At 47.4% G+C, this 15,960-nt stretch overlaps 1 protein-coding gene across 1 annotated transcript in view; it reads right to left on the bottom strand.

Annotated features, from left to right (window-relative positions):
• The window catches only part of DNHD1 (dynein heavy chain domain 1), a 74,386-nt gene that overhangs the window by 22,243 nt on the left and 36,183 nt on the right, over positions 1–15,960 (bottom strand). The window contains exons 13-23 of the mRNA XM_011972503.1: positions 15,190–15,682; positions 10,849–10,976; positions 10,549–10,747; positions 10,064–10,158; positions 9,270–9,477; positions 5,189–5,314; positions 4,764–4,861; positions 1,757–4,643; positions 1,395–1,572; positions 1,033–1,225; positions 566–854 (exon numbers count right to left, since the gene is read on the bottom strand). Coding sequence (XP_011827893.1) covers positions 566–854; positions 1,033–1,225; positions 1,395–1,572; positions 1,757–4,643; positions 4,764–4,861; positions 5,189–5,314; positions 9,270–9,477; positions 10,064–10,158; positions 10,549–10,747; positions 10,849–10,976; positions 15,190–15,682 — 4,894 coding nt within the window. The remainder of the gene's footprint in view (positions 1–565; positions 855–1,032; positions 1,226–1,394; positions 1,573–1,756; positions 4,644–4,763; positions 4,862–5,188; positions 5,315–9,269; positions 9,478–10,063; positions 10,159–10,548; positions 10,748–10,848; positions 10,977–15,189; positions 15,683–15,960) is intronic.

Raw genomic sequence — 15,960 nt, forward strand, 5'->3', positions numbered from 1 at the left:
AGGACACAGAAGAAAGCCTCATCACAGAAAGCTTTGTAAGAGCATTTGTCAGATTTCCAAGTAAAGATCATCTGAACCATGGAAATAAGTGGAAAGATTCAAGAAATATGTAGGAGGTAGGATTGAAAAGACATGGTAACTGGATATTGGTGAAGAAGAAAGAGATGTCAACAAGATTTCTGGCTTACATGACTGGTTGGATGGTGAAACTAAGAGGACACACAGGAGCAGATTTTGGCCACGGGGAGATGATGAGCTCAGTGTTGGATCTGAGGTACCAACAGGACAACAAGGTGGAGACATACAGTAGACAGCTGGATAGACAGATCTGGTGCTTAGAAAAGAGGCAAGATTGGAGACAGAGATTTAGCAGTCAAAGCAGAGAAGAGGCCATGAGAGTGGATGGGATTATTCAGGGAGCATATGTAGAATGAGAGGATATTAAGAACAAAACATTAAAGTTAGATCTATAGACATATATTTGAGAGTCAGTGAATATTGCTAGGGATTTTATAATCTCAAGAGAGGACAGTAGCTCCTTCCTTCCCTCCTCCCAGCTCCTCACCAGAAGTGGCCAGGTGCAGATCCTCCAGCAAGAAGAGGAGGGAGGCTTTAGAATCCTGGTGATGCCCAGGCTGTGGGCTGGCTTGTGTTTGGCCCTGGATTCCTCTGCTCAGCAGGAGACGGAGGTGGGTGGAACTGAAGGCAGGGTGGATGGGGCTGTATATGTAAGGGTGATGTGGCTCTACCAGCACCTCCACAAAGACTGATTTCCCTGTTGCTGCCTCTCCAGCTAGCAGCACTGGCTGCCCCCTTGACAGAAGCAGGTCCACCACATACAAGAGCCGCTCAGTCTGCAGGACAGAAGTGGGACTTACTGCAGCACCTCCAGTATAAGAGAGTAATCTAGCTGAAAATAAAAGTCTAGGGGACTTGTCCTAGAGTGGGCCTCAGCTGATCTTTGAACATGGATTACCCCCAAAAGTAAGTCCTGACGTTCTAACCCTAGCTCTTGCCTTACTGTCCTCATACCTGGATAGAAGGGTGAAAGGTGCCCAAAGTTCCTTTGATGTGGCTGCTCAGGTATTGGCCAGTGAAGGGGACCAGTGTTCCATCTTCAGGGCTTACATGTAGATCAAACACCAAGGCTGAGGGTGGTGGCTCAGGGTAGTTGGAGAGGCGACTAATAGAATCCCTTATGAAGGTATCAAAGACGGGCCAGAACCTGCTCAGATGGACACACAGGCAAAAGCGTCAGACAGTTACAACACTTCCATTTATGACACACTCACAGACTCCACCATACCCTAACAGTGATGTCATGTGGGTTTTTACTTCCATGGGCCAGTCCATCTCAGCCCTCTGCATTTCCCATCCCCCATCCCGGTAGGTACCTGGAGGGAAGGTGGGCTCCGAAGCCCCAGATCAGGGCAAAAAGAAAACTGCTGACAGCCAGCAAGTGTTCCCTGCACTTATTTGGCACATCGTCACTGTCAACCTGGGACCGATTTAGAAAGCTGCTTTTTGAAGACCTGAAGCTTTGGGCCACAGAATCACTACAGCTGAGGTCCTCTGCAAAAGTTGCCAGGGCCACGAAAGGAGCCCCAGTAGAAGAAGGTGGAAGGTGAAAGAAAGAAAAAAGGTTGACACTATTACTTCTCACTCCACCAAAGAACACATGCCCCAGGCTCCAGCCATATACCCCAGCTACCCTTAAGGCTCCATCTCTCTCAAGCCAGCCCTTCCATCTTCCCACCTGGGCCAGGGGCCTTCTCCTCCTTTAGGCGCAGGTGGGGGTCAAGCAGACTATGCAAGATGCGTGCCATGCTGGTAACTTCTGCCACACCTGCACAAACAGCTTGCTGCCCGTGTACCTGCAGCAGAGAGCTGACACCTTGGCGCGCGAGGAATCGGAATGTTGCAGGCACCAGAACTTCAGCCATGTGGTTGAGCTCAGCGACTGTCTGGTGCTGCAGGCGGTACTCATAGGGAAGGGATGCCATCAGGGCACTAAGTATACACTGCCAAGTCTGCTCTCCACCACACCAGACTAGGGCACAACAGCCTACCACTGTGGGGGACATGCCTGTTGCATCAGCCACCTCCATCAAGAGAAAGGTGCCTGGGGGTCGTGCTATCTGCTGTCCACTGGGGAGACTAAGCTGCGGAAGCTCACTCAGGAGGCAAGTGATGGAGTCCAGCCAAGCAGCACTGGAGGCTCCATCACATATTATCCAGTGCTGGATCCCCATTGATTCCTCTGTCTGCCTCTTTTGGCCCATGTTGTTACACTGGCCGGCTGCACGAAGTACCTTGGGGAAGATGCCATGATGCCAGCAGGAGCCCTCTAACCATCCCAGGAACTCCTGGGGGCTGAGGCCACTGGGGTACAGGTGGGTAATTTCCACAGGCTGGCAGCCTTGGGTTGAGGTTTCCTCCATGGCTGCCAGCCGATTTTGGATCTTAAATAAGCTGTGCCAACAAGTGGTCTTGCCACTGCCTGCAGGGCCTAGGAGCAGAATGCCTGAGGCCCGGCTCAGGGCCTGGCTCAACTGTTCCAAGGACCCCAAAATGTCAGGGCTGGGATGCAGACCTACCTGCTGCAGTTCCTCCACCACCAGTGCCTTCATCAGCTTGTAAGTCATAGCTTCTGCCAGCACTTGGCTGGCACTAGGGAAAAGCGCACACAGCACCCCTCGGAGGTTGTGCAGGTGGAGCCCATTGAGAACGCTAAACAGTGGTGAGTGCAGTAGGGCATGCAGTAGGGCAGCCTCCTCAATAGCAGCTAGGCTGCGAGGCTGCTGGCACTTCGGTTCCTCCTTGGCCACATTTAGTGTCTGTATTGTGTCTTCCAGTATCTGCTTGAGCAGTGGCAGGCGGCAGGGCAGGGGCCCAGACACCAGCTCACGCTCTAGAGAGAAGAATTTGGATAGGCGGGTAGCCATCTGGAAGGCATCCCGCATCCCTGCACCTAGCAGAGTCAGCTCTGCCACTTGCCTCAGATCAGGCAATGCCAATGCCACAGGCCGCAGCAGCAGGTGCAGGTTGGCAGGCACAGCAGAGCTCAGGGCACGCAGTACCAGGAGACAGCCATAGCCAAGGCGCATAGACACATGATGTTTTTCAAAGAAGCCACTGCCAAGGAGCTGGGGCTGGGTGGGGTCTATGGTGCTTGTGTTTCGGGAAGCCTCCTGGTACAGTGGGGCATACAAGCTGTGCAGTTCACCCAGGCGCTGGCCCAGGGCAGACAGCAAGCCAGGGGGAAGCTGCTGAACTTTCTCCAACAGCAGCCAGGCACCACCCTGCAGGGCACCATTCAGATAGTTGCTCAGGCATTGAGCCTCTATCTGAGGTGAGCAGGGCAGCATCACCAGCTGGCGGCCCAGGGCCTGTGCCAGGCTATTCACTATAGCTCTCTTGCCCACACCATTAGGACCCAGTAGAGTCCCACAGGCCACCTCCTCTAGGGCCAATAATAGTACCAGTGCTGGCCGTTCTGGCAGCAGGCTGGGTAGAGGCCCTAGTCTAGGTCCCAAGTACTCATAATTGTACAGGAAGGACCTGCCTAGCACATCTATCCAGCATGCTGCTGGTGACAGAGAGTGTTCAGAAGACGTAGTAGTCTTAAGACTCTGTAGGGGGCTTTTGGGGATTATGTGAGGTGAACCCAAGTGATACTTGAGTTGGCGGACCCAGTGAAAGTCTGTGAGATCACTGACCTGGTGCTGTTCCAGTAGCTGTGCTATATCCCGGTGAGTCACTGCCATGACCAGCAGGGCACTGAGCAGGCTGGTCTGGCGGACAGAAGGCAGGGACTGTCCACCTTGGGAAGCCCTCTGGGCCCGCAAAAAATTCACCAGTACCTCAAGCTTGCGCATATGCATGGAGACCATGGCCAGGGTACCCCACTCAAGCAGAGCTTCCTCCATCTCGGCCCGCCATACCACCTCCTCTGCCACCAGCACACACTGCCATGGGAAGGCCTGGACTAAATCGATCCAGTGCTGGACATACAGTTGCAGGTACAACTTGTTTTGCTTGGGCAGCTGCTTGAGGGCTTCACCTAGAGATGGGCCTCGAGCAAGGCGAGCAGCCACACAGCCCTGCAGCATGTGCACCAGTGCCAAGCGTAGACACTTCTCCAGAGAGGCCAGCCACTTAGGGAGATCTGGATGCAGAGGAAGGGGACCCTGCAGCTTCACCTCCTCCCCACCCGCCCCTAGCACTGCAAGTGCCTCCACCTGAGTCTGTGCGTTTGGGCTTGACTCCCAGTCATCCATGTTTTTCTCACCAGTTGGGCAAGACTTGAACCTCACAGCATGCACATGAGGAAAGCAGCGTCGTACCCATAGCTGGGCTTCGCATGATTCCAGTCGAGCAGCCAGCAGGGCTACCAGCTCACTGTCACTAAGGAAGAAGAGGCGGGGGAAGTGAGCACACACTCCATAGAGCACGCTCTCCAGAGTCATGATGATGCCCTCCAGCTCCACCGATCCTGCTTGCAGCAGTTGTTGCAGCTGCTGGCCTTGGAAGTAAGGGCTCCTCTTGGCACTGGGCACTACCAGTGACAGAACCATGGGGTCAGCTACAGAGATGCGCATCAGGGTTCGATACTGGTCGTCCATGACCTTGAAACGAGAGTTCTGTGGTGAGGGAGAGGATAAAAGTGAGGGCCAATATGAAGTGGCAGCTCCCCTTTCCTACGCTGAGCCCTGCTATTCAGGAACCCTTTTTGCCCTCTCTGCCTTAACCCCCTTCCCTACCAGGTCAGCATTAGGAAACTGGATCTTCATCTCATGCAGAACTTTATTCAGAAAAATCCACTTCTGCTGGAAAGTCAGCCACACTTCCAGCAGGGCACCTGTGTAAGCAGCCAGAGAAATGCTGGTGGGAAACACTAGGATTCTACCTTCTGCAGAGGAGTCCACCCTGCTCCTGACCTCTCAGGTGCCCCGCCAGCCCAAGCAAAATACTCTGCCCAGCAGGACTCGGGGATCCTGCTTGAGGGAGAAAAAATTTTCACTGTGAATAAAAACCTGATCTCTTCATCCCAAGAAACAGCCATGAAGGAGGTCCTCACTCTATTCTTCATATGTTCTCCCACCCAACCTCCACCTCTCACCCCCATCCCTCTGGCACATCCTGCCTCAGGTCTCACCCATCAGCCTGACTAGAGGCCTGCACTTACCCAGGCCATGCATGATGGCCATCCACTCCAAAGCTATTTTGTTTAAGTCTCCTGACTTTTGGATGGCCAGGATCTTGGACAACACCTGAAGACTTTCCTGGATGGAATCCTGCAGGTTGCTATAATCTAAGACAGAAAAAGCTGAACTGGCAGTCAGATGGGGCAAGGGCCGGGGCTGGGGGAGAGAAGAGCAGACCAGGGGGACCTTCCAGGAGAGGCAGTTAGAGAGACCCTGATGCCCTTGCTATCTTTATTCTTTCCTTTTTTTTTTTTTGAAAAAAAGCCCAGGCTGAAGTGCAATGGCATGATCTTGGCTCACTGTACTATGCTTCCTGGGTTCAAGCAATTCACCTGCCTCAGCCTCCTGAGTAGCTGGGATTACAGGTGTGTGCCACCACACCCGGCTAATTTTTTGTATGTTTAGTAGAGATGGGGTTTCACCATGTTAGTCAGGCTGGTCTCGAACTCCTAACCTCAGGTGATCCACCCACCCTGGCCTCCCAAAGTGCTGGGATTACCATGGTGAGCCACCATGCCCAGCTGCCCTTTCTGCCTTTAAGGATTCCATCAGTCAATATGTAGAGCCTATAAAGCACTTGGGTCTCAAAATGGTGAGAGAAGAAGCTCCTCCTTTCCCAAGGCACTGTGGGCAGACTCCAGGCCAGCTGAGTTCCCTGACTAGCTGCTGTGAATATCAAGCTAACTCCATGGAAGTGCTTTGTAAGAACTAGGGCCTCTAGCCTGGGAAGAGGGCTCAATGGCTCCAGGACCCTACATCATATTTCTATAGCAAGAATGCCCATTCTGTCTTAAAAGGGGTCCTGGTAGAGAAGCTGAGAACAAACTTTTCTCTATAGTCTTAGCACTTGGCTCCCTGGTGCTGCTTAAAGAGTTATCTCTTCATGCCACAAGTGCTTGGTTAGACTAGGGCTGGAAATGAGGTAGGGACACTAATTGGGGTAAAAATGAGAGAACAATCAAGAAAGGAGGTTTATTCAGACAGATGTAGAACTCTCCAGACATCCCTGGTGGGAAGAAAACTGTCTATCCCCTTCCCTTACTCTTCCCCATGTGAGGAGGCAAAGAGGCCCATCTTTTATGCCCTATGGGAAATGAGGCAGGCCACAGCCCTCCACACAGCTACCTGTGTAAGTGTACTTCAGCTTTCCTCTGCATATCCACACAGACCTCAAGTTCTCACCTAATTGGGGGAAGGTTATGATGAGGTAGCGTGAAGTCTCACTTGACCTAGATCTGAGCTGTGTCTGCCAACATGATATATAAAAAGCACAAACTTCCTTGGGGGTGATGGTCCTGATATTATACTTTCATTTTCATATATATCCTTGTTCTAAAGGGGGAGAATTAATAATTTGGGAGTTCTAAAGAATCTAAAGGGGGAGATTAATAATTTGTAGGTGTGCCCAATCCTGTAACAACCTGTCTTCTTGAGCTAAGAATTAAGTACATAACAAGTCCATCATTTGGGGTTTATTTGGGTGAATGAAGTCACCAGCTTCATGGTGTGTGGCCACTACAAAGATGTTGTCCTTGGTTAACATGCCCAGAGTTAACAGGAAAAGAAAACCTGGTACAGAGAAAGGAGAGAACCCATAGGAAGAAACCTCAACCATACAAGTGCTTGGTGCAAATGCTAGCTTAGAGAGAGAAGGGAAAACTGAAAGGGAGCAAAGGTGGAGGAAGGGCTGTGAGCTGAAGTAAAGACTGGTAGGACCCAGGCTGGTATCTGAAATTATGCTCACAGACATCCTAAGGCCCAGATTATCCAGAGCCTTTACTCTGCACTATGAATTTTTATTTATTACTTTTGGTAGCAGAGAAATCTAAGGATGAGGCAGAAAAGTGGTAGAGATCAAGTAGGAGCAGATTGGCAAAGTGTAGAACCAGGGTCAGAGATGGGCAAATGGATTAGCATAAAATGTGCTCAGGACAAAAGTGGGAAGAGGATCTCCTTTCAATCTTGGTGCAAATGTTAACTGCAGACATCCAGCCTTTGTGTTAGTCAACACCAAAACTTACAAGTCCTTAATAAGGGAGATGTGAACAAGGAGGCTGGGTGCCATGTATCAATGTGCTGCAAATGGCTGGAAAAGGCACCCCTAACCAAATACTGGATATAAAGAGGTGAAAAGGATAAAGAATTTGGGTAATAAGGAACATCTATATCAGAATAGAAAGGACCTACATTCTCCTCCATGCAGAAGTTGAACCAGTTACACATCTTGCCTAGTTGACTTCTACATAGCTTGAGTCCACCCACTTTTCTTTCCCCATTGCTACTATCCTAGTCTAGACCACTATTATTTTTCACTTGGGTTATACCAGTCATCCCTTAATTGATCTTTCAATTGCCATTCCTTGCCTCCTTTCAATCCATTCTCCATATTGAAACCAGAATGATATTGTTAAACTAAAATCTGATTATGTTACTACCCATAAAAAACATACAGTGACTCTCTATTGTTTTCATGTTATTGAGTAAATTCTTAATGTGACCCACAAGACTTTGCATGATCTGATCCTCTCCAGTTCTATCTGCTCCATCCCCTCCTCCACTATTATTTGGGATCCAGCCACAGAGAAATAGAAACAGAAGCTCATGCTCCCCATTCTTACCATCAAATATACCGACTAAAGCCCTAACTGAACTGAAACTCACAGATTTCAAGCTATTCTTTAGAAGATCCAAACATTTTTGCTTCCACTAGTTAAAGTGTATGCACACTAAGAATAAGAGTGTGTTTGCGAATCTATTTATGTGAGTTATGTTGTGATTGTAAGTAAAGAGTTGAATCTAATATTGTAACAACCACTGACACATTGGTGGGGGAAAAGTTGCTGTTTCTATGGAAACCACAGAAAGCTTCAGTAAAGGCAAACTGATTAAACATATGCTATTAGGTATAGGCAAGTCAATTTTTTATAAACTGGGAACTTATAATAAAAATCTAGAAAAGCTCTGTACTCTGAGACAGTGTCTTCTATGTAACTCCCAACTGTCTCAATCTCCTTGCAAGTCCTCTCCCTACCTCCCTCTCTCCACACGGTACCCAGCTCCTGCAGCTAAGGCCCTTCCCTTCATAGGGACTTTAAAAGTGTCTTCATGTTGCTGCCCAACTTTACAGAAAGTGAAAGCAGAAATAGTAGACAATGCATTAATGCAAGAAAGGCAGTGAGGAACTATCAAATCAAATAAAAGCTCTTGTCATTAGCTTAAAAGGTTAGTAAATGTACATGCATATATTTTGCTAAAATAAAAATCTTAAACTATGTATGCATCATTAGATTTTGGATTCACCAACTGGGTTCCAGTTGTGTTGAATAAGAAAATTTCTCCTCTATTGGCAATGCCCCAGCTATATCATCTTGGATGCTTATGTAAATGCTGTTCCCTTTGTCTGGTCTGCCCTTCTCACCTGGCAAGTTTGGCAAACTCTTACTCCTTCAAAGAGTCAGCATAAGGCCTCTGCCTAAAGAAGACTTCTCTGATTCTCTCTCTGGTTCTTTGAGCTGGTCCTCTCTCTGAGATTCTACTGCCCTCGGTAAGGTGCTCCATTTTGTTTATCCCTATAATATTGTCTGTCTCTCACTGGACTCAGAAATCTCTGAGGGACAGGGATACTGTCTGTAAGTCTCAAGGTCTCCCGTGTAAAGTTTAGCACAGAGGATGAAGGTTTGATGAGGGAGAGAATAAAGAAATGAATTAATGAATGAGGCATAAAATTAGACAGCAGGGTGCAATCTAGAGGACAGAGCATTGAAAGGTGTAGATAACTGACCATGAGGAATTTCTGAGTATAGGCAGAAAGGGGAGGAAGGACCTTTGCTGAAGGACCCAGGCATTGAGTAGAGACAGGTTAGGGGAAGGGGATCACAAGGAGATTAAGACAGTAGGGGGCTACATGGAAGACACTGTCTCAGAACAGACTAATGTCTCAGGCTGTCTAGTAAGGATGGGGCCCTGGCTAGAGAATCAGATCTGCCAGGGCTTGATGGATATGGTGGATGAAAATGGCCCCCAGCAGGGGGCTTTCACTAGGTCACAAGGACTGAGTCTCACCTGAGAGGATGAAGGTGCCACTATCTTTGTCCACTACCTCCCACTGGGGGCTGCGGAGCACCTGCCTCTTGGAGCGCTCTGAGGCTGGGGGCTCGTAGGGTACATGCAGGATGAAGTTGAGCAGGCGCAGCTGGCGCACTTCCCAGTACCGCTGCAACTGCCGTATAGTCTCTTGGGCATGAATTCGTTCGTTTTCATTTTGCCAGACCTGGAACAGCTGGGTCTCAGGAACTAGGATTGGGCAACTGATTAGGGGATAGGCTTGGAGCTGGGACTTGGCGATTGGATCTGAGGCAGAACTCAAGGGTCAGGGCTCAGGAGAGTGGAGGTGTCAGAGATGAAGGGAGAGGGGGACCATCAGGCTTCAAAGATAGACCATCAGCAGCATCTAACTACCTTGCCCTGGGGCCACTGCTTTGGAACCCCCACCTACTTTTGCAAGGCTCCAGTTGAGCAAATACCTCAGTCAGCTCATGCTCTCTGGGGACAAGATAAGTGTTGGGGGGCACCTGCCATTCTGTTCACCCACAACTTCGGGGCTGCCACCCACTTCCTTCCCCCATCAGGGACATACTCTCAGTCACAGGGAGTCTGGAAGCACCCAAGAAATCCCCATCTGGAGATTTAAAGAAACTGCTCCTGCCCTTCAGGCAGGTTAGCAGTCTCAACCCCCATTAAATCCCATGCCAAACACCCACCACCCTCTTGTCTAAAGGGACTGCTGGGCCTTGACTGGCTTTATTTCAGGTCCTGGCTTTGGACCACTTCTCTTGCCCCCGTACTGCAGGCCCCACCTGGTTGATTCGATCTGCAAACTCCAGCAGTGGATAAGTAAGCAGCTGGCCCAGCGTTAGGAGTTCTATAGTTTGGAGACTGCCCAGCCCGAGGGCTGGAGGTAGAGAAAACAAGTCAGAGCAACACTCAGTATGTGACAGAGTCCAGCCCATATCCCATATCCCAGAGCCCAGCCCAGCCCAGTTTAGACCCCAGATAGCAGATCCTAGAGCACAACACAGAGTCAACAGCTTAGAACCTAAGGTCTAGAGCACAACTCAGAGCCCAGAGGTAAGGCCCCAGTCCAAGCCCAGCCACCATCAGCAGAGAGGAGGTAGTAAGGGAAGTTAAAAATTTTTGTCCCAGTTGAGGAAAAGAGATTGAAATATGTGGGAAAGGTAGGGACAAACCTGGGGAGGAAAGGTGTTTCCATCAGGAGCAGCAGGAAACTGAGTTGTTGCATCGCTCTAACCTTTCCCCCTCCTCTGACATTAACCAAACATACCTCGCAGGAGACACTGGCAGTTGAGACTCTGTGGCTGGAGGCTGCCCAGCTTAGCGAGCAGGGGCAGGTAGCTGCGAAACTCCCCCAGGATGCGCATGCAGTGCTGCAGCACGGGGCTGTTCAGCCCCAGGGTTGTGCTCATCCGTGCTGCCTCTGTCAGCCAGCCCTCTGTCTTCTCCTGGGCCATAGCTAAGCTGAACTGCAGGGAGGAGGGCTCACTGTCAGCTTTAGACTCTTCCCCTTCCGCACCACTGTAGTCCTCCACTCCCAGACAAGAGCTCCAAGGAAGGGTGTCAGCACCTTGGCAAAAGCCATGCACTTCCACTCGCTGATGTTTTCAGAGATGACTCGGTACAGGTGCCATATGCGCTGCTGCTGCACAATAGGACGTGTCCCACAGATTGGCAAGGGCACAGGAGTCTCATCCTCTGTGGGGGAGGATTGACTGAGACCTGGGCTGCTTGCAGTGTTGGGAGGGGGGTGGTGGAATGATCAGTCAAGAGCCCATAATGACAGAGGTAGGGTCCAGAGAGTGATGGTTGGGGATAGGGGAAGTGGAGTTCCAAATTGTTTGGCTCAACAATGGAGGTGGGGTTAATCCAAGGAACAGTTACTCCAAGGAAAGACCATCTGAGAAAATGTGATGGCAGTGAAAGGGAAGAGTTCCTCTTTTATTAGTCTCCATCTCACTCACTCCATTCTAGTCTAGTGACACCGGACTCTATCATTGCTGAGATGCACCAGGCATGCACTCTCCTGCTAAGGGCCTTTGACTGGCAGTTTATTTCTTTCTGGAACACTCTTCTTTCAGAGAATCACATGGCTCATGCCCTCACCAACTTCAAGTCCTTGTTCAAACAGCATCTTCTTTTTTTTTTTTTTTGAGACAGAGTCTTGCACTGTTTCTCGGGCTGGTGTGCAGTGGTGTGATCTCGGCTCACTGCAACCTCTGCCTCCTGGGTTCAAGTCATTCTCCTGCCTCAGCCTCATGAGTAGCTAGGAATACAGGCTCATGCCACCACGTCTGGCTAATTTTTGTATTTTTAGTAGAGACAGGGTTTCACTATGTTGGCCAGGCTGGTCTCGAACTCCTGACCTCATGATCTGCCCGCCTTGGCCTCCCAAAGTACTGGGATTATAGGCATGAGCCACCAGCCCAGCCAAACAGCGTCTTCTTAATGAGGCCTATGCAAGCTATCTGTTTAAAAATTCCTAGCTACCCTCCCTGGCATTCTAGACCCCTCTTACCCTGTTCTACTATTTTTTCCCTCTATCACTTATCACTTTCTTATATACTACAGAATTTGGTTATCGTCATTGTTTATTGTCTTTCTCTCCCAACTAGAAGTTTGGGTTCATCAAGAAAAGCGTTTTGTCATTTGTTCACTGATGTACCTCAAGCCTAGTGTACACAGTAGTCTGTCAACAAATATGTGTTAAATGAATGAATGAATGAATGAATGAATGAGTGAATGAACTGTCAGCCCAAGAGAAAGTTCAGCGAGATGAATATAAAAAAAGATCTGGCCCACATAGAGGACATGTCATGTTTACCTCTGGCCATTATCCTCCACCCCTTCATCTCACAGGGTACTACATTAGTTCTTAATCAATTAAATCAATTATTTATAGTCAGTTGTGAGATATGTGTCAAAAGGAATTTATAATTAACAATAATTATAGTATCGAGGTTTGCAATTTACTTAAAAGACAACAGACATCTCATTAACTTGAGTGGGACAAAAAGTGATAGAGTCACACCCAAACGCTGGGCCTCATGCATCTTACACATGTGCACATCATCCATTTTGGAGATCTCAGAATATTAAAAAGCTGGAATCACTAGGCTATCAAAGCTCTGATCTGACAAAAAGTAAAATGACAGTAAATCTGAATTCTTCCAGTCTTTGTCTAAACTCAAAGATATGGCTAGAGTCCCATATAATCTTTGACAGCAGTTGTTTCAACATCAAATATTGGACAAATAAACAACTTCATCTGTAAGAAAGAGCAGACATGATATCTCCAAACACATGAAAAGATAAAAACAAACTGGGGATTAAGAGCAAATGTCCTTTGATGGACATTTTGTGGTATCTACTTGATAATTTCCATGCATTTTAAAACTTTTTATCTGAAAATGAGTTCTGATCTTTAAAATTGTAGGAAAAAGTAGTAAAAAAAAATTGTGTACCTTCTATCTTCCATAGGTATAGATATATATCTATACTGTTTATCTTTGCCTTTTGTTGACATTTTACCCATTTGCTTTATCATTTGCATTCACGTGCTCTGTGCATGGGCATGTGTATGCACATATTCACACACACAATGTTTTTTTTCTGAACTATTTAAGGGCAAGTTACATAAATACTCAAGTATGCATTTCCTAAGAATAGGGATATTCTTTTATATAACCACAGTTCAATTCCCAATTTCATATATTATATTGACACAGTATTTTAATCTACTGTCCATATTTCAATTTTGTCAGTTGACCTAATAATGTCCTAGATAGCATTTTTTTTTTTGCCTCAATTATAGCATCTGGTCCAGGGTCAGGTACTGCATTTGCCATGTCTCTTAGCTTCTTTAATCTGGAACATTTCCATAGCCTTTCTTGCTTTTGTAACAGACATCTTTGAAGTATACAGTCCCCATTTGCCACTTTTTTGTTCATAGAAAGTTCCTCATGTTGTGTTTTTATGATTTTTAAAAATGATACTCATGCTCAGCTGGACTACTACATAAATGATATTGTATCCTTCTCCAGTATCACATCTGAAGGCATATGATGTCCCTATGTCCTTCATTGGTGATGTTAATTTTTAATCAGCTGGTCAAATTGTCTGATTTCTCCACTCATTATTGTTTCTTTTTCTTTTTCTTTCTTTCTTTTTTTTTTTTTTTTACAACGAATAAGTGATCTCTGGGAGAAACTCTCTAAGATAGTGCAAATATTCTGCTCCTCATCAAATTTGCCTTAGATTTGGCATCCATTAATCCTTATCTGATCTGGTAATTACCATGATGGCTACAAAATAATAATTTTCCCACTCCAGCCTTCCTTCCACATTTGCCAGTCAGCTCCTGGCATTTTACTGTAAGCATGAGTCCTCATTTCTCTCTTATTGATTTATCTATTTATTATTACTAGGGATAATAAATGCCTTTACTTCAATAGCTTAGAATTTATTACTGTACTTACTTTGGTGATCAAATTGTTCCAGATTTAGCCAGTTGGTTTCCCTTCTGAATCCTTGTGATATGCTCCCATCACTTTTTAAAACACCTTAATACTTTCTTACTTTCTGGTATAAAAAGACACTCTAGGTTCATCTTGTACCTACCCTGCCACAGCCCTGGAATCATCCATTTCTCTAAGGAGCTCTGGTTCCTTTTAATGGGGAATGATATTAGAAACTAAGACCTGAGCACAATATGGCTTCTTGCTACAGTGGTTTCTTTGCTTCGTGTCCTCTTCAGCAGATAGAGATAGCAAATGTGTGCACATGTATATACACATAAATATACAGTTACATACATATACATGTGTACATAAGCATGCATACACATGCAAAATGTGTGTTTTAAAATGCAATAGAAATACAAAGTGATGCCATAGGAAATGGAAGCTTATAAAACAAGCTCACAACATTTTTCCAGAAATCAGAGAAAAAGAATAAAAGAATGAGTGATGATAAAGAAGATAAAATTAGTGAGTGAGAGAGATTCAGTAAATCCAACAAACATAAGAATTCTGGAAGGAAGGCCAGGCACAGTGGCTTACACCTGTAATCCCAGTGCTTTGGGAGGCTGTGGCAGAAGGACTGCCTGAGTCCAGGAGTTTTAGACCAGCCTAAGCAACACAGTGAGTCCTCATCTGTACAAAAAATACAAAAATTAGCAAGGCATGGTGGCACACACTTGTAGTCCCAGCTACTCAGGAGGCTGATGTGGGAGGATTGCTTGAGCCTGGGAGGCTGAGGCTGCAGTGAGCTGTGATCATGACATTGCACTCTAGCCTGAGATCCTGTCTCAATTGTTTGGTAACGGTTCTTATATTTGCTCTGGTCTCCTTCCAGAGCCCACAGAGTTGTTTAAGAACAGAAGGGAACCAGCTTTTACTGTATGGAAGAATTGAGACCAATAGTTATGTCCTAGTCTCCTCCTGTGTATTAGTGAGGCACTCAAGTAGCCTCCTCTCTATACCACATTGGCTGGAGGAAGTAATCTGCTAGAGCATCAAGACCTACTCTTATCTGGGGTCTGCTAGCTGGTGTAGGATTGTGTTGAACAGGGCTACACAAAGGCTAAGTTCTATAAGGAGGGCACCCTTACATTTCTCCTGCACATGCTTTTAGCCCCTGACCCTATCACATTCTGATGGAACATTCACTTGTTTGCCTTCCTTATCAGACTGTGAGCCCCCATGCCCCCACCCTAAGCACAACACCTGCCATGGTCAATATATGATATTTTTGTCCTGAAATTTTCATTTATAAAAGACACCAATGAAGGTATGTGATTCCCAAGGCTTGCTTGGGGTCATACAGGACACAGAACCCTGAGTTCCAACTCTTGTTTCAGTTGACGGGTCTATCACAGAGTGATAATGGAGGGTGCGGGGATCCTCAGTACCAGTGAAGATGACATAAGCGTGGTGCAGTTCACTGAGGTCGCTGACTGTGTTCTGGAACTGACGCTCTAGGGAGATGAGCTGGTGCTCAGTACTCCTCTGATCTTGTGTGGGGTCCATAAAGGGACCGGAGAGGGCCTTCCCAAGCAGGCCTTCCAGCTCTGCCAATGCTGCTGCCATCAGCTGCTGCAGCTTGGGTATAATGGCATGTCGCTTGCTGAGCAGGAACTCTGAAGCCTGGCTTTTCTCAAACTGAAATGCCTCCCACATATCCAGAAGCTGTGGGGCAAGCAGAGGGCAGTGGAGTAGATGTGGTCGTGGGGGAGGAGGGCGGGGAGGGATGGGTGACCCCCTGAATTGCCTTCTCACCGAGATGTCCAGTGCTTCATTCTCAGCACTAAAGAGGCTAAAATGGTTGCGGATGAGTTCATGGAGTGCCCGTACGTATTCCATTCGCTCCTCCAGCTCGACGTACTGTTCGTTGGCTTCATTCAACTGCAGGAACTACAGCATGAGACCAGCAGCCCCACAACCCTATGTGCCTCTTTGGGCCCATCCCTGAGGGCAAATCCCACCTTTTGGAGTGAAGTCTCCAGACCCAGTTGCAGCCTTGTAATCAACTGGTGTCAGGAGCAATCTAGGATCAAAAACCTCTCTGACCCAGATCTCTCTGGTGAAGGGTCCACTTCTCACCCACCATCCCATTACCTTGATGACAAGGCAACAATTTTCTATCTGACTCACAGAGAGCACAACTCTCTCATCACACCAGG

Source organism: Mandrillus leucophaeus, unplaced genomic scaffold (assembly GCF_000951045.1).
Source record: "Mandrillus leucophaeus isolate KB7577 unplaced genomic scaffold, Mleu.le_1.0 Scaffold1296, whole genome shotgun sequence".
Taxonomy (NCBI): domain Eukaryota; kingdom Metazoa; phylum Chordata; class Mammalia; order Primates; family Cercopithecidae; genus Mandrillus; species Mandrillus leucophaeus.